This window comes from Oreochromis aureus, linkage group 14, assembly GCF_013358895.1.
Source record: "Oreochromis aureus strain Israel breed Guangdong linkage group 14, ZZ_aureus, whole genome shotgun sequence".
NCBI classification, from domain to species: Eukaryota; Metazoa; Chordata; class Actinopteri; order Cichliformes; family Cichlidae; genus Oreochromis; species Oreochromis aureus.
In genome coordinates this window covers 39512813-39531434 of record NC_052955.1, presented here as the reverse complement: position 1 = coordinate 39531434, position 18622 = coordinate 39512813, and the positions used below count along the sequence as shown (strand labels likewise).

Below are 18622 nucleotides of genomic sequence, written 5' to 3'. Positions count from 1 at the left end.
AACCCCACAGAAGTTAGCTGCAGCACCCCTGAGCTTCACATTCCCATTAACACAGACATGTCGGACACATCGGACCTCTATGGAATTAGCAAATCAGTTTGTTTTTGATTCATTAATTTTAGCTGCGTTTTACTGACTTCTTATCCCCGACTCTTACCTCAGTCTGATTTTGGTGAAGTCTGCAGTTGAGCCCTGGGCTGGCCGGGAATTGAACCCGACACTCACTGCCTAAAGGCATGTGACTGTCGTGTTGCCCTGATGTTTTGCTTTCACTCTGATTTTGCTGCTTCTTGTGTTTTTCATTTTAGCCTCGATGAAATGCTTTTATTTTTTTGTTCATCCGTGTATTTTTTATACCCGTTGTTTTTAAATGTTCTCCATTAACAAAAAGGACTCTTAGACATTTAAAAGTTGTTCCGTTTGCGTTTCAGGTGGAACTGAAGATGAAGTACAATGACCTGCACTCTAAGTCGAGAGGTCTTCTCCCAGGCAGTCGCTGGTATGAGATTCAGGCCTACAGAGCGCTGAACCAGGCCCTGGGGAGGTAAACCTCTGCAGCTGCTTCATATTTAAAAGTGTGCCCTCTGCACTCTTAAATGAAAACTCCAAATTTGATTTTACAGGTGCATTCGCCACAGGAATGACTGGGGAGCTCTAGTTCTGGTGGATGATCGGTACAGGAATAATCCTAATAAGTACATCACAGGTACTCTGTACTATTCATCTGCTCAGTTTTACCACTAGATGGCACTGGTTATCCACTGCAAGATGTTTGCTAGCACTTGTCTCTGTTGTGTGTCTGTAATCTCAGGTCTGTCTAAATGGGTCCGCCAGCTTGTCCAGCATCACAGCACCTTCAGCGATGCAATGCAGTCTTTGGTTGCATTCTCTCAGGTGCAGAAGAAGATGGATGGGGCTCCTGCTGACAGGCAGGCCATCAGCTCTACCATCTCATCTCCCAGCAGCCACCTAGCAGCCACTGCAGAGGGACATAGTCCGCCTGAGGCTTCAGAACCTCAGATACCTATCTCATGTGTCAGACTACCTGAACCCCAGCAGGACTCAAGCCCCTCAGCCGACCTCATTTTTTCCCATACACAGTTGAAAGCTGAACAGAAAGAAAAAGCAGGTGAGATTGATGGATCTGTTGAGAGACGAATTTTCAGGAAGATCAATATCTCTTTAAAGTCTTATTGAAGGACCTAAAAAATACAGCAGGTATAGATCTCGGTTCATCAAAGCTGGGCTCTGTCCTCTTTCTGTTAAGGCCTATCCAATAATGCTGCCTTGAATGGTACCGAGAGGTTTAAATGTGCAGTAATGATGAAGTAATTGAGGGCCAAGTAGCAGTGCAGGCACCCACAGTGTTTCCACCCTTTTATGTTCATATCATCCTCTTCTTTCTTCTTCTGCATTTAGAGCAGAAAATGTTTGATACAGTCCTGATTTTTCTTTATTTGTTCATTTTTGTCTGTGCCCCAATACTTTGCCACCAGTGAGATGAAGATGTGTTCCAGCTCATGACTTATTTTTCATTAAAAATGTCAGAGGCCACAAATTCAACTAACCTTCAAACAATCACAAGTTATTATGTGGATGCTTTGACGATCAAACCTGACTGTGGTACGCTGCGTTGTGTAAACACCTACTAAATGTGACCAATGACCTGTAGAGCAGTAAGAAACACGTGTCATCAAATTCATGTTGCATTAATGCGTTTCTTTTACCGGCACTCACGACGCCTTTAAAAAGATCAAATGAAATAGCCGTGATGTCCGTGTCCTCCTAAACCACCCCAGCCCCCCAAAATTGCTGTTGTCCAGTATCTATTTTTGCATGTCAGTGGACTCTCATGCATATGTAGAAAAAAACACAGAGAAGGGGCTTCGTTACTGTACAGGTACTGTACCGTGGCTATGGAGCTGCACTGATACAGAGTGGGTTAGTTTCACAGTTCTCAGTCTTTCGCGGTCTGTGTCCAACAATCTTGGGTGACCTGGTAGTCGGGTTGTTAGGGTGCATATCACACAGACTCCCTGGTTTGAATTCCAGTTGGCTGAACGTCCTCACTCTCTCTTCTTGTGTTTCAAATGTGTAAATAAAGGTCAGAAAATGGAGACATTTCTACCCCTTTCAGATGTCTTTTTGCTCCAAGGTGGCCACGCTAGAGATGTGTTTAAGGAGGTAATATTAGAATTACACGGTGTGGGGCCAAGTCAAACTTAATTTTTCATGAATCATGACCTTTTATGCACAGACACTATTGAAAGACGGGGATCAAAAGGTGCATATCGTTTTTGTCAAGGGTGTGCCGGAGCATGACATCACCACGAGGAAGTACGCCGAGGTGACGTGTTTGCACATCGCCTTGGCGACGCCCTTTGTCTTTGGGGTCATGACAAGGTTGAGCTGTTAGTCTGTTTGAGTTCAGTGTGGTGGATAGAGTGGTAGAGGAGCAGTAGCCCCCCCCACCCGTCATAGTTGGGAGTGGACGTTGGGGGCGGGGGGCCATGGGATCAGTTGAGTGGCTTGCCTCATTACTGTAAGGTCTTTTGCATGCCTGAGTGGCGCTGGAGCGAGCTGATGAGCAGATGTTGGACTGTTGCTTTTAATTAAATCCTCTTAACCTTTGTTCGGGCTCTATTGAGCGTATGCTCACATTTGCTACATCTTTCTTTATAAACTGACCTCATTGCACACACTGCTGACAGTCTCAAAACTGTGTCAGTCTAAACGTGTTTCTTCTGTCAGTTTCGAGCTGCTTTAAGGAGAAAAAGTGTATTTTTGAATGTTAAAATGTGTCATTTTCTTTTCATGATGCAGACCAGTTGAAGAAGCAGCACAGTCCCCAAGAAGAGCCTCTCCCACTTCAGAAAAGAGCAGCACTGCCTCCGTACTCCATTTTCACCTCCACCCCCACCAACAACACCTTCAGGAAGCCCATTTTTAAAAGAAGTGCACCAAGTAGTCCTGGCCAGGAAACATGTCATTGTTCTGATGACAAAGAAAACCAGCAGATCGCCTCTGCATCACTGAAGACTAATGGTTCAGATGAAGCCAGAGGAGACCCAGCCAGTCTGGCTCCAGAGCCCGCTCCAGTAACAGCCCCGCCCAGCTGTGAAAGCGAACCACCTGCAGCAGGGAGTTCAGACGAAGATGAAAAGGACCAAACTGTGTTTTTTACTCCAGAACTTTTTGAGGGTGAAGGAGATGAAGGCGGTGAACAGGAGGAGACGAAGGCAGAGTCACGTCCAGAGTTGGTCCTAGGAGCAACGAGCACGGCCGCAGTGACCGAAGAGCTTCTCGGCTCCGAGCAGACCCACGTGCCAGGCCACGCCTCAGCTCTGGATGGACAGAGTACTGTTTCAGTCAGTGAGGAGAGCGCAGGACTGTCGCAGGGAAAGGAAGAAGAAGTCAGAGGACAGAAGCAGTATGAGGAGGGAGAGGGTAGACAGACAGGCAGCAGACGTCACAGGCTGTCCAGGTCCAGACAGAAAGTTTCCTCCACTCAAACAGGTGTCTAACTACTGCACAGCAAGCTGTGTGGACGAGGCAGAGCGTCCTACACTACAAGAAACGTTAAAAATATGGAAACCAGATTCATGTTAAAATCAGCTGAAGTGCAATAGAAATCCCTACATTCAGTTCATCCTTTAGTCCTGTTTAATGATGTGTTTGTCGATTACAGGTGAGAAAGGGGAATATTTTAGACATGTCTGATTAAACCAAAGACCGGCCTTTTTTTCAGTCTCAGTTACAACCATGTAATTATTTGTTTTGCAGTAAGTACAAATATTTGCATAAACTTTGTTAGTTCTCAATAAAATTGTTCATCTCTATTTCTGCGGCGATTTTGCAACAATTCTTTTTTTTTTTTTGACTTTTTTTGACTTTTTTGTGTCTCTTATTCTGTCGGAGAAACAAAATCCTGGAAACACATCACATGCAGGTGATCATAAATGTACTGTTTCGAACAGATATGACTCTTAAGTCGCGCTCACTGGCAGCAGGTAGGTTATGTGTTTATCATAGTTGAGTAAAACTGAGTTATTTGAAATAAAAAATAAACAGCTGTCAGTTAGGGAAAAGGTTTGTCACTAATTTAAACTAATATTAATGTCAATAAGTGTCCTCTTAAAGATAGCTGAACAAACATCACTCCAGGCAGGCGAGTCAAAGTCATGTTAGTTCATGAGCTGCATAGAAACCAGTTTGATCTCAACTGGGCCAGATCAGCAAAACTAACAGCCACGAGGTTACACCTTTGCAGTACCATGTTGGACCCCTGCTGGCGTCAGAACTGTTAAGCCTTCATGGCGTGGGTTCAGCATGGTGCGTTCCGTGGTTCATTCCTGCGGCGCTGCCATTTGAGTCCAGTGAACTTCATGTCATGTTAATAAAACAACACTTCACGATGATTTGAGCTTTGTAACATGGGGCATTATCCTGCTGGACGCAGCCACAAAAGCTGGTTACACTGTAGTCATAAAGGGATGGATGTGGTCTGCAACAGCACTCAGATGGGCTGCGGTGTTTAAACGATGCTCACTTTGTACTAACGGGCCCAAAGTGTATCCTCTACACCTTAAACCACCACCACAACCAACCTGAACCCCTGCACGAGGCAGAATGGATCCATGCTTGTAAAGTCTGAGCCCACCATCCGAATGATGCAGCAGGGATCAACACTTGTAATTTGTAGCCTCAGACTCCTTTCCTTAGCTGAGAGGAGTAACAGCTGCTGTGGCCCCTCTGCTGTGTTCAGAGATGCTCTTCTGCATATTGTAGTTGTACCAAGTGGTTATTTGAGTTACTGTTGCCTGCCTGTCAGGTTAAAGTAGTCTGGCTGTTCTCCTCTGCCATCAACAAGAGGACAGGGAATTCCCACCTACCAAATATTTTTTTCCATCATTGTCTGCAAATTGGAAAATGTGGAAAAAATTGAGGTTTTGCTTAGTTATTAGATATTTAACGAGCAGTCAAACTGGTTTTGCTGATGAATTAATCAGTGCATGTTTTCATGTTCTCCTGTGTTTGCATGGGTTCTCTCCGGGTACTCTGGCTTCCTCCCACAGTCCAAAGACATGCAGTTAGTGGGGTTAGGTTAGGTTCTCTATGTGTGGCAGCACGTCCAGGTTGTATCCCGCCTCTCTCCCTATGATTGCTCAGATAGTCTCCACCCCACATTCTGAAATCGAAACAGGATGTTTTAAACAACTGAAGCACCCCTCAGCCCATAAAACTCTGATCCTATTGTTGTTCTTGCATCTTTGTGATTCAAGCAGATTCTCTACATATGGAAATATTTTTTAGACGTCTTCACGTCTGTGTAGTGCTGGTTCCACCACAGTAGAGAGGAGAACACAATTTATTGAAAAAATGGAGTAATTAATAACTTCATGTGCGGAAAACAATCTACTGGACTGAACTGACAAGTCAGCATGGCCACCAGGCCCAGGGCTGCTCGACGTCCCTGCCAAAACATTCAAACCGCTCATCCAAATGAGGTTGGCATTGTCCCACTTTTCCAGTATCACACACTATTCAACAACAGCAAGTACAGCCTGCAACGTTCAGAAGGAAGTTGATAAAGAGTGAATTTGTTGTCCCATCCCTGCTCTGGTACACTAGTTTTTACACGATAATTTCCATATTTGTAGTCCGTAGATTTGATTTCACTTCTGTGTAACTGACTCGCTTTTTGATGGTAACTTCTGCCGTCATCCTTTAGTTGTAAAGGAACAATTCCTATTTGTGGCTCGTGCGTGTGCATAGCAGACTGTGTGTAATCAGTGTAAAGGTCAGATTCGAGTGTTTGTGTCAAAAGAGGGCATGTCGTTTAATCAAACCAATGCTAAATACAGAATCATCAAACGGGCCGAGTTGAAAGGAGACAGAACGATGACATTAAACATGATTACGCTGATGTGATTTGTCTCATTACGGGATGAGCTTCACCAATGTGTGATTTGCACAGACGAGCAGAGTCGACAAGTGTTCCATTAAAGCCTTTCTTTGCTCGTCAGCTGCCTACCCAAGACCCTTGTGCATGTAATCGTGCATGACCACTCGTTAACATAATCAAAACTCAGAGCGTGGAGAGGCCGGCGAATGTGTGTTAAAAGCACTTAATAGGGAACCCGCATTACTGGAAGACCCAGTAATGGCTGTGGATGACTGTGTTCTTTGCCATTAACCTAATTCAGCCTTTTCCCTAACCAAATCATTAAAGTTACACTATAAAACATTTTTATTTAAGAGACATACACTGGAGCCAAAGTCACAAATTGGAAGTGCAACAGAAAAAAACTGTAATTTTACAGATTTTTGCTGCTTGCCCAAATTCAATTTTGGTGCTGGAAATGGTCTGCGCTAGTCAGAAGTTTTCAATAACGTGCATGCTCTTTCTGCTCATTCCACACCTTTTTACACTGAATGAAGTCATTAATTATTGTGATGGTGAAACAAACTGCAAACAGTCATTACCCCCAGTTTGGATTTGGGAGACAGACACTCTGCTTTCAAATTAAGCATAAAACTTTGTGATGAAGTTTATAGCAGCGCTGGGTAAGGTGACCTGTTAATGGGCTTCACGGGATGCTCTGAGCGCTTCTTCACTCGCCCTCCCTGAGCTCTTTTCCTCTTAAAAGGACGTTTTTCTGTCCCATTGTCTTCAGGTGCTTGTTTGTATTTCTTCTTTATAATACTGCAGCAACGTGCTTTAGAATTTAAAGCGGCATGACGTGACTGCTCAATTCAATTCAATTCAATTTTATTTATACAGCGCCAAATCACAACAACAGTCGCCTCAAGGTGCTTTATATTGCACAGTAGATTGTACAATAATACATACAGAGAAAAGCCCAACAATCATATGACCCCCTATGAGCAAGCACTTTGGCGACAGTGGGAAGGAAAAACTCCCTTTTAACAGGAAGAAACCTCCGACAGAACCAGGCTCAGGGAGGGGCGGGGCCATCTGCTGTGATTGGTTGGGGTGAGAGAAGGAAGACAGGATAAAGACATGCTGTGGAAGAAAGACAGAGATTAATAACAGATATGATTCAATGCAGAGAGGTCTATTAACACATAGTGAGTGAGAAAGGTGACTGGAAAGGAAAAACTCAATGCATCATGGGAATCCCCGGCAGCCTACGTCTATTGCAGCATAACTAAGGGAGGATTCAGGGTCACCTGGTCCAGCCCTAACTATATGCTTTAGCAAAAGGAAAGTTTGAAGCCTAATCTTGAAAGTAGAGATAGTGTCTGTCTCCTGAATCCAAACTGGAAGCTGGTTCCACAGAAGAGGGGCCTGAAAACTGAAGGCTCTGCCTCCCATTCTACTTTTAAATACTCTAGGAACAACAAGTAGGCCTGCAGTGTGAGAGCGAAGTGCTCTAATAGGGTGATATGGTACTACAAGGTCATTAAGATAAGATGGGGCCTGATTATTTAAGACCTTGTATGTGAGGAGCAGGATTTTGAATTCAATTCTGGATTTAACAGGAAGCCAATGAAGGAAGCCAAAACAGGAGAAATCTGCTCTCTCTTTCTAGTCCCTGTCAGGACTCTTGCTGCAGCATTTTGGATTAGCTGAAGGCTTTTCAGGAGTTTTAGGAGTTCCTGATAATAATGAATTACAGTAGTCCAGCCTGGAAGTAATAAATGCATGAACTAGTTTTTCAGCGTCACTCTGAGACAGGATATTTCTAATTTTAGAGATGTTGCGCAAATGGAAGAAAGCAGTCTTACATATTTGTTTAATATGTGCATTGAAGGACATGTCCTGGTCAAAAATGACTCAAGGTTCCTCACAGTGTTACTGGAGGCCAAGGTAATGCCATCCAGAGTAAGAATCTGCTTAGATACCATATTTCTAAGATTTTCAGGGCCGAGTACAATAACCTCAGTTTGATCTGAATTAAGAAGCAGAAAGTTAGCGGCCATCCAGGTCTTTATGTCTTTAAGACATTCCTGCAGTTTAACTAATTGGTGTGTTACCTGGCTTCATGGATAGATAGAGCTGCGTGTCATCTGCATAGCAGTGAAAATTTATGCTATGTCTTCTAATGATGCTGCCTAGGGAAGCATGTATAATGTAAACAGAATTGGTCCTAGCACTGAACCCTGTGGAACTCCATAATTGACCTTAGTGTGTGAAGAGGACTCTCCATTTACATGTACAAATTGGAGTCTATTAGATAGATATGATACAAACCACTGCAGTGCAGTACCTGTAATACCTACAGCATGTTCTAATCGCTCTAATAGGATATTATGGTCAACAGTATCGAACGCTGCACTGAGGTCTAGCAGGACAAGCACAGAGATGAGTCCACTGTCAGAGGCCATAAGAAGATCATTTGTAACCTTCACTAAAGCTGTTTCTGTGCTGTGATGAGCTCTGAAACCTGACTGAAACTCTTCAGGTAAGCCATTCCTCTGCAGATGATCTGTTTGCTACCAGCAAAGGGTGGGTAGTTTGTCAGGAGTCATGTAGAACATTAATGTCCTCAGAGAAGTGATGCATTGTAAGATTTAGCTAACTAATTTCCATCTGCACTGCCTGGATTGGTGAAGGAACCAATGAAAAAGTGTAAAATCCCATTATTAAGGAACAAATGTGATCTAATAACCCAGATACCAAGTCCCATGAATCAAATACATCTGAAAACTTATTTATTAAGACTTATATCTAAAAGAACCAGAACAATTACAAACCTTTAGATGGTTAATGCTGATCTAATTTTTTGGTCATCTGGTTTCACACCAAGTGAGAGAAAGTGGAACTCACTAAAAGCAAAAGGGTGACAGAAAGCAGAGCTCGTTCCCTTGTTGAGTCACTGATCTCAAAGCTCTGGATGTGTGTTCAGAGTAAAGTCAAATCACTTTATTTAGATAAGACGTAGTTCTTTCTTCTATAAGGTGTAAATAGAGCATAAAATATCTTAATATCAAAAACAAAGAAACTGAAAAACACAAACTAAAGGCACAGAACTCTAAAATGACACAGCTTGTTTGTGCTTTTTATTTTGCCTCACTCGTGTGCCTGTGAAAAGACGAGCGCTCAGACTCAGTAAAGCCAAGTTTTTTATTTTTAAAACTGAAAAACTTCATGGTCAAAATTTTTATAGTGCAGTTCCATGTTGTTGTTTTTTCCTTGAATTTAGCATCAGAGCCCCTTCATCTGTCAGCACACTGTAGAGTACTTGGCTCTCCAGCATGTCACATTTTGTCTGCAGTTTGTTGGATTCAGGATGGTTTTGTGTCAAAATGTTTGCCCTGTTGAAGAGAACTATGGGTATTTAATGTGGGCTGTATTCATTTTTGCATCATATGACTGAAATGGGCAGCACAGTGACGGGGTGATTAGCACTGTCGCCTCACAGCAAGAAGGTCCTGAGTTTGATTCCACCACCTGTCCACGGCCTTTCTGTGTGGGTTCTGCATGTTCTCCCCGTGTCTGTATGGGTTCTGCATGTTCTCCCCGTGTCTGTGTGGGTTCTGCATGTTCTCCCCGTGTCTGTGTGGGTTCTGCATGTTGTTCCCGTGTCTGTGTGGGTTCTGCATGTTGTTCCCGTGTCTGTGTGGGATCCCTCCAGGTGCTCCGGCTTCCTCCCACAGTCCAAAGACATGCAGTTAGTGGTAGTTTAGAATTGGTCATTCTAAATTGCCCTTAGGTGTGAATCAGAGTGAATGGTTGTCCGTCTGTCTCTGTGACAGACTGGAGACCTGTCCCAGGCGTACCCCACCTGTCGCCCTGTGGTAGCTGGGATTTGTTCCAGCCCCCCCCACCACGACCCTGATAAGGATAAGTGGAAGAGGATGGATGGATGATTGGAAGAGCCAGGGAAATATTGGGCCCTTCTGTGTGCACCACTGTGCTTAAACCATACAGATATTTGTTACCTCCCACCACCAGTTTAGTACCAGTTTTGCTGGTCAAATACTTGCATGGGCTTTTTAGTCTTTGCTTGCAGTTCAAGAATTTTAGTCATTACTGGATAAATAAGGAAAAAAGGAAATGATCGGAAAACATTTGTGTGTGTCACCTCTGCTAAGTTTTTTTATTCAGATTTCTTACAAAAAGGATCAGAATTACAGGCAGCACTGTTTTTCTTGTTCACTTTGTTTTTCACAGTATGGAGAGCATGCCGGAGCAGGCTTGATGTCGTCAACAGGAAGGCAAGTCAGAGTGAAAGCACACTCCTACTGAGCTGTCTCTGTCTCGTCCTCCAAACGCATTGATATCTTTGACTCGTATGTATGTGTCAAATCACAGTGAGACATTTTTCTACTCAGTTTTGGATTTTGTTTCTACTGTAAAGAGATTAAAATGGGGTGCAGGCAGCTTACCTCAACCCAGGGCAGAAATAAGGATGTTCATTCAGCTTTTTTTACTTTGTGCCTAATAAACAAACCACAGAGACACAAAACCTTTTGTTTGTTTTCCATTTTCAAAGTGTAAGCATGCTTTGAGTTTTCTGTCCTATTGCTCTGAGACCTGCGTGTATGTTTTCCTTTTATGACCTTCTCATATTGTTTGCACTTACTCCAGTTACAGCTGTCGGGGAACAGCCAACATCCTTTGCTGTGCTGTGTGTTGGCTCTCCTTCTTGGAGGTGTTGTGTAATCCTTCCCACTGTTTCATCTAACACCTGTATAGCTGCAATGCTTCCTGTCAGTCAGGCAGGTGCAACAGCTTGTTAAGGTCTGCAAACATTCTTGTAACGACAGACTATTTTACATATTTGGATGTGTGCAGGTGTCCCCCCGAAATGAAAATTAGATGGTGATTCTGTCTTTTTATCGTCTCCTTCATCTACAAAAAATATACAGTTAATAGAAACAACTTAATTCAGCACTTTTGCCTCACAGCAAGAAGGTCCTGCGTCTGACTCCACCTCCTGGCCGGGGTCTTTCTGTGTGGAGCATGTTCTCCCCGTGTCTGTGTGGGGTCTCTCCGGGTACTCCAGCTTCCTCCCACAGACCAAAGACATGCAGTTAGTGGAGATAGGTTAAATGTCCAGGGTGTACCCCACCTCTCGGCCTATGGTGGATGGGAAATTGTCATATCTGAGATTTCTTTTATTTGTTACTGTCAGGGGTTGCAACAAATGTATAGTTAGCAGTGGTAAGTTTTAGCTGCATTCAGCAGAGATGAGCTTGTTGTTCATGCACTGTGCTTGCCTTCATTTGGTACAGATTTCTGTGAACTACGGCATAAATAGTCATTTTTGCCGTTATGTTGCATTTAAACTCTGATGCCAAACCAATCAGACCACTGGCAGATGTCTCACTGTGCAAGCTTTTGCTGAGACTCCACAAACTGTATCCATAACCAGAAACAGAATTTAACCCCCTGCAGTAAGTTTGCAATCAAATGGGAGCCTATGGGAGGCAGTGTTGGAGGCATGTGAGTGTGGCGTCCACCTACAGTAAAAGTTGTTGTGATTTCTTCATGAGCTTTAAAAGTCAACGCCTGTGCTGTTTTTGTATTCAGTCAGACTTTATGTTTCACACAAGCACAGAAAGGACGGTTTCTCACCTGTGAGTCATATCAGCACATTTCACATCCTGTGTGAGAATCAATCTAACAGAAAATGCTTTGTGCTGTTATCATAACCAGAACTAATAAACTGCACGGCCAGATTAGATATTTGTAACCTTATTCCCTAAAAGCTGGAATGGTGAAAAGCTCCTCCGTCCTTCATGTTTTGAAACAATTTAAATTTGATGACTACCTAAACCCAGGCAGAAGTGTCCTCACAGGTGTGTCGAAAGTTGTGGATGCATGACAACACTTTGGATTAATAGTCAGAACTTTAGAACAACAATAAATTTTTCTACTCACATCAGCATCAGAGACAAAAATCTGAGCTTCTTAGGACTCAAGTATTCAATGTGTGAAAAGCAGCTACTTCCTGTGGCTCGTGGTGGTTTCTGAGAAATTCCTCTTTAGTTTCAGTTTGTTCACCACAGATGCAGAATATGAGTCAAGCCCTTTGTTTCATTATTTTGGTCTTAATTTAGGCGCAGTACAGCATGCTTTGTATATCAGAGCATCTATGTTTTCACAGAAGGTGGATACATCCTGCTGCGCTGACATCTGTGTGCAGCACAACTTTGAGTTTCAGCTGTCTGAAACTGCGAACTTCAGACAGCTTGCAGTTTAAATCATTCAGCGGTGAATGCCCTGCAGACTGCTCTGCAGGCCTACTCAGTAGTTCTGGTGGGTTGAAAGTAAACGCACATCTTTAGACGTTCCCTCTGATTTAAAAACAGTTCAGATTTCCTGTGAACATGTCAGCCCTCTGTTTTCTCCCCTCTAAAGTCAGCACGTTTGCATGATTTCCCAATTCTCATTCATACAGCATATAATGCTGTCCCTGAGGACGCCTCTGTCACCAGGTTTCTGTAGTGCAAAACCTACTTCTGTTTAAGTTCCATAGCTCTAGAGATCCACCAGCACAGGGATGTGGTTCGAGATCAGGCACATTAGCCATCTCCCAGTTCTTAACACACATTATTTCAACATTTACAGCTTATGTTGAGGAAGATGCTAGATCTGTTAGTTTTCATGTGTTCTAATGAAAGAGGTAGGTGGACTGACCATGTGACTGAATTACGACTGTTAAAAGCAGAATATGAAAGAAAATGATTATTTATGTTTATTAGTGAAACCTGATATCCAAGTACACACTTGCTCTGGATGGGAGGCCTCCACTAACACTGTGAGAAATCCTGGAGTCATTTTAGACCAGGATATGTCCTTCAGCGTGCACATTACACAGATACATTTGTGTGACTTGATTCAGTTCCACAGTATCACTAAAATTAGAAACAGCCTACTTCAGAGTCATGCTGTAAAGCTGGTTCATGGCTGGACAATTGTCCTTTTTACTATCAGCTCACTCTGAAAGGTTGCGAGACGTGGAAAGCATCAGCCAAAATCTTTAAAAGACTCAAAGTGGGCCAACATCAATGGCTAAGACGGATCCTGCGGGTCTCTTACCGGGACACATGCCCTTGTAATAAGGCGGCCCTGTCCTCTTCCTTACACGCCTCCATGACTGAGAGTGACTGAGTGGCGTATGCGCTCTGGAAGTCACACCAACTCATGCACCAACTGCCCAAGATCACCGTCACGCTCCCGCATGACAAGGTGGAGGACTTTCAGCTGATCGAATACGCTGACAGAGATTTGCCACCCAATGCGCCGAACAGCGCAGGAGAACCTAAGTTTAGTATACTTAGACTTCCATTTAGGAAGTCTAAGTATTTATACATATACAGATGATGAAATAAGCTTGTTGTTTGTGAATGTGTTAATAAAAGTTTTATACCGACTCGTTTCATATTGTAATTAACGGTTAACTCAGGCAGTTGTTTTTTGTGTGACCTGAGGCTCATTTACCACACAAAACATTTATAATGAAACTGAAGGGTCAGCAGGACTTAAAGTCTGAACTGTCTTCACAACAGATAAAGCACACGGCGATGCAGGACATACAGATATTAATCATAAGACACGCGGATTTGTATTTTTGTTTTTTGCTGCATTGTAAAAAATGAAAATGAATATTTCTTAAAATGATGACTACATGCTATGAGTTGATAGTTAACATGTATTAGTTAAGCGTGATTCATTTTTATGTCTTTCAGAGCCAAAAACTTCATGAATTGTTTTACATTTGTCCAATAAAATCTTCTGCTTTTTATGGTTAATGACCGATTTAACTCACTGAAAACCATGCAATTCAAAAATGTGACATGTCTGTTTAGTCCCCAGATCTTATAATGTTAACACTGCTCAGATTAACACTATGACCTGTGAGATTATAAAGATTAACCCCAGCTGACCAGAAAATTCAGGTTTCTGGTACTTTCAAATCTTTGGGTTTACACTCATCTTGTGCCAGTCTTTTCCCCACGATTAAATCTGTATATGATCAAATATAAAAATAATTCTAATAAAAATATAATAAATAATGTCATTTATAGTGTTAATGTGTTCAACTTTAGTCATTAAATACCAAACAGGTTTGTACAAACAGAATGAAATAGTAAATAATTTAACATGCGCGCTGTTCCTCCAGCAGGTGTTGTGTGTGGGCGTGTCCTGTTGTCCTTCCCCCTGACAGCTGCCACCCGTTTCCTCTGATGAGCCAGTAAATACATGTTTTTAAGCCCTTGAATTCAATCTGAAAGTCTGCACTTTAATCACAAAATGTGATGAAATGAGTGACGAAACGTTTCCCCCACTGAAAACTTCCAGATGAACAGAATCAACCTTTTGGGATTTCCTTACCTGAGTGATCGAGCATGTTGTTGGGCGTTCAGTCAGCATTGAATTAAAAAACCAAACAGGACACGGTTATAATTATGCATAGAAATGATTGTGTGCTCAGGAACACCATAGTCAGTGAAGACAGTTCATTGTAAGTTAAATCCTCACAAAAAGAAAAATATACTTAGACACGATCCAGAAAAACTGCTGGCTTCCTTAAGCTTGTTAAGGTGGACTGGAAACCTGTGCTGTGGTCTGACCAATCAGAACTTGGAATTGTTGAAGTTCTCTGGTCTAAAGGGGAGAAGGAACAGGTTACTCAATACAATGAAAGATACCTCGGCCCAACTTAAAAATGTGCTGGCATTCAAATCAATGTATACTTAAAAAATGCATGTTTCAGTTTCAACATTTGATATGTATCATGTCATCACTGCACCGTGATTCATCTTTTAAAACATTTTGAACATACATATACATTTGTACATATCTGTTCAAAGTTTGGAATATTGGTGTTTTTGTAAAAGAGCTTGAGCGGTGGCCATCTGGATCTCAGTGTGAATCTCACTAAGCCCATCTGCCAAACGCCCCCCTGTACAACCAGGGGGTTTAGGGCACACTTTGCTCCGGCCTTCACTGCTTTTTGGACACTTGCACGAGACATTTCATGTTCAAACTGACAGACACCATATTGCATGTAAAGCTTTGGAGCCTGTCTGGGTGCGATGGCCAGACACCCAGACTCCAGTTAGCCTGCAGCCAGGTTAACTGACCCAACACTCTTGCGTGGGGCGAGACACACTCTCCACAACTTTATTACCATCATTGGCTATTGTCATTTTGATTTGTTAATCTCAATCTGCCATTGTTGTGACAAGACGCCCCTCCCCTTCTCATCATTTATCACTTTGTCGTGTGGGCTACACATCCCTGCTAAATCTGTTTCTCCATATAGTTGATTTCATATTCATACAGTATATATGTGACTGCATCCATCACAGTAGTTTTTTTAATGTTCCTTACTGTAGAACAGAAATACATGGAGGCTTTGACGCACGTGACCTTTAATAAAAGCCAATCTTCGTGGCCCAGTGGATGATAAAGGTGATTATTTTCATGTGAGTGATTTGTTTTTATTGTACAAAATGAATTCTGTTCAGTATTTCCCTTTGAACATAAAATCATTGAAGTTTCTAGTTTCATAAATGACATATTTAACTTTATATCCAATTACTTGTTACTTGTTTAAAATGTAACCATCTAAGACACACAGCCAACGTTACCCTTGACTGTCTGCCACTTTTTCAAGAAGCTACTTTGAAGTTTTTACCACAACTGTTTGTCTGAAAATCTGTAAAATGAGTAAATTTTACTTCTTTTAAGTAAAGTACCTACATGCACATTAATTCTAACAGAATTATAATACAAGTTATTATATTTTAAGTCTGTACCTTTCATCAGTCGCTTCAGTTTTTTCTTAGAATGTAAAAAGGTATATTAAATATAAGATTTTATGTTTTTGGTGTCAATCCTTTTACTAACTACACAGTAATATTTAAACTAGAAGTCTAAAATACAAAAACCTGCAAGTGTACAATGTGTAGGAATCTGAATAGAAAGATTTATGTGACTTCCTCCTGATTTTGTGTTTTTAGTCGAATTATACTCACTGACACATCCTTTTAAATAAAGGGAATCAGTCAGTGTGTTGCGTAGAGCGAAAAGCTAATGAAATTGATTTCTTTAAGCACGCGCAGCCTGATGAGGATTGCTTGACCGGATCATCTGTTTGTGGAGGCTCTTTAGCGGTCTGTCTACTGCAGCAGCTGTTAGAACTTGGCTTCAGTCAGAGGTTTGGAGCTCCTTGGATAAAAAAATCCAGATTTATTTCAGAGGGTCAGTGGAATTAGACACCTAATCTGCCTATGTGGTTTAATAAGTTGACTAATCTTGATATAGACATCCTTTGTTAGGGCTCATCTTAGTGTGCTTACACCATAAGCCAGTTAATGCTATAAGTGTGATTGTGGCAACCATTTGTCAACTGAAGTCCTGATGCCTTTTTAGTTGTGCACATTGTAAAGGGGTCTCAGCAGGAGACCATTAAGTACTGGCAATTAGCCATTTATGCAACCTTACCCCATTTATGGTAGATCACTGACAGAGATAAGAAACTCTGATCCATTAAACTCCTTAACGTCTTTGTGCAGTATCACGTTCAAGTGTTTTTGTAGTTGTTGTCTAGTTGCACATAACTTCATACTCTCTAGTCTAACCATGTTGACAAAACCCCCTAAAAACTCTGTACTGTAAGTAGCTAAAATGGGTAGATGATTACACAGATAATTAATGGATAGATCACCAGGTTTAGTTTCAATGCATGATTACAAGCTGCTGGTTGTGTTTTCACCCTGTGAGTGTATGTATGTCATGGCACACATCTACAATCATCTAGCTCCATTTTATTCATCCCGTATTGATTTTGGAGTAGCATTGTTCTCATCCTTTCTCCTCTCCAATCAATACAGTTGAACTTCTTCATTTAGAGGTGTAATAAGAGGTTTCACTCTGCCACATAAACCTATTGATAGCATTGATTGATCTGCTGTGAACAGAGGGCAAGAATTTGATGGGCCTAAGAGCTTTAATCTGCCCCAAATTCAGGTTTTTTTTTTTAACCATCATAGTCTCTCAGTCTCTTTGTCAGTCCATCTCTCAGGTCCAGATATCTTCAGTTTTAATTGGATTGTCAGGAATTTCTTTCACAACAATTGATATTTAGACTAAGATTGAATTTTGTAATTCTGGCAGCATACCCTCTTCTTTCAACAACAGTCCTAAAATGCCCGGGAACTGAGGAGACCAGTGGGACTGTTGGGAGAGGAATATTGTACCGTTCTTGTCTGAGACAGGTTTATATCAGTTTAACAGTCCCGAGTCTTCTTTGTTACAGTTTGTTTTCTTGTTTGGTGATGTGGCAAAGGCTTGTAGCCAAATAAAGGTCTGGGTTAGTCTACGACTAAGCCATGTTGTAAAACTACAGTGTGGAGTTTATCCTTGTTTTACTGAAATTTGAAAGGCCTTCCCTTATAGAGACATCATCCAGTTGGGAGCACATGTTTTGTGTAAAACATCTCCACACTGGTGGTGTGTCTGTTCCACAGGCATGAATAAACTCCTACATCATAAGACTTGCAAACTTTTGATATGAGCCCTGATAATGAGCCAGACGGTCCTTCTGTAGCATTGTCCATGTTTTCCAAAGAGAATTTCAAATTTGTAAGTTTTACAATGCACATTTTACAAGAGCTTTGGACATCAGACGATGGCAATGTTTCTGGGTCATGCTCACATAAGGCTTCTTCTTTGACAAAGCTTTAACCTGCATTGGCAAACTGTGCACACAGGCAGTGATGTCTGAAAGTGTTTTTGAGCCCGTGCAGTGATTTCCGTGACAGACTCTTGCCTGTTTTAGTGCTGCCTGAGGGTCCCAAGTTAATTCTCAGGCTCCTCCCCTGCACACAGGCATTTTTCCAGATTTCGTCTGATGATATTGACGAGGAGATATTTAAGTCTTTGCATTATTCTGACATTGTTCCACAATTTGTAGGTGCAGGTTTTTGCCCATCTTTACTTCTGAGAATCTCTGCTTCATCTTGTTTTTAATGCCCGGTGATTTAACTAACCTGCTGCTAATTAACCAAATTAACAGCAAAATCTTCCTGCAGCTGTTCTTTTTAGTACCTCTTACTTTTTGGAGCTGAATGAATGGAAGTGGATGGATGGATGGATTATTTTTGGCATTTTCTTAAACACTAGTCACAGTACAGTGAAATTACATCTGCATGTACCGTATACTTTTCAGACTTGCCTGTGATGCAGACTGACTCAGAAGGTCGAGCCGGTCATCTGGGAAGCTGCTGGACCCAAAAATTGCCTAATGCATTCAACATCGTGTGTCTGTAAACGAGCATGTGCAAATGCAGCAGTTAATAAGCTAAATTCTATTTCCATACAGTATATTCACTCATTTGTAGGTATTAAAGATTTCCTGTGATTACACGTTGTATTTTGTGTGTCAGCAGGACAGTGATGTTTTCTACCGTCACCTCTAAAACTTGAATTAAACACTATCCAAAGAGCACGAGCACGCCATGGTAAATTCTACCATCATGGGCAGCTTTTCTCCGTGACAGCTTGATTAGTGGGTGGTTGCATCAACCCTATTTTCACCGCCCTCCTACTTTTAGTCGGCATATGTTTTACTGAGCTGCATAGTTTGCATTACATTAAGCGATAGTATCTCATAAATCTGTCCAGAAAAAACATTTG

General features: G+C 41.9%; 1 protein-coding gene across 3 annotated transcripts in view; it reads left to right on the top strand.

Annotated features, from left to right (window-relative positions):
* brip1 (BRCA1 interacting protein C-terminal helicase 1) overlaps window positions 1–3839 on the top strand; it is a 46961-nt gene extending 43122 nt beyond the window's left edge. For all 3 annotated transcript variants that reach the window (XM_031728569.2, XM_039598347.1, XM_039598348.1), the window contains exons 17-20: window positions 432–544; window positions 624–706; window positions 812–1129; window positions 2824–3839. In XM_031728569.2, the coding sequence (XP_031584429.1) occupies window positions 432–544; window positions 624–706; window positions 812–1129; window positions 2824–3524 (1215 nt within the window). In that variant the 3' untranslated portion in view covers window positions 3525–3839. The remainder of the gene's footprint in view (window positions 1–431; window positions 545–623; window positions 707–811; window positions 1130–2823) is intronic.
* The last annotated feature ends 14783 nt before the right edge of the window (window positions 3840–18622 follow it).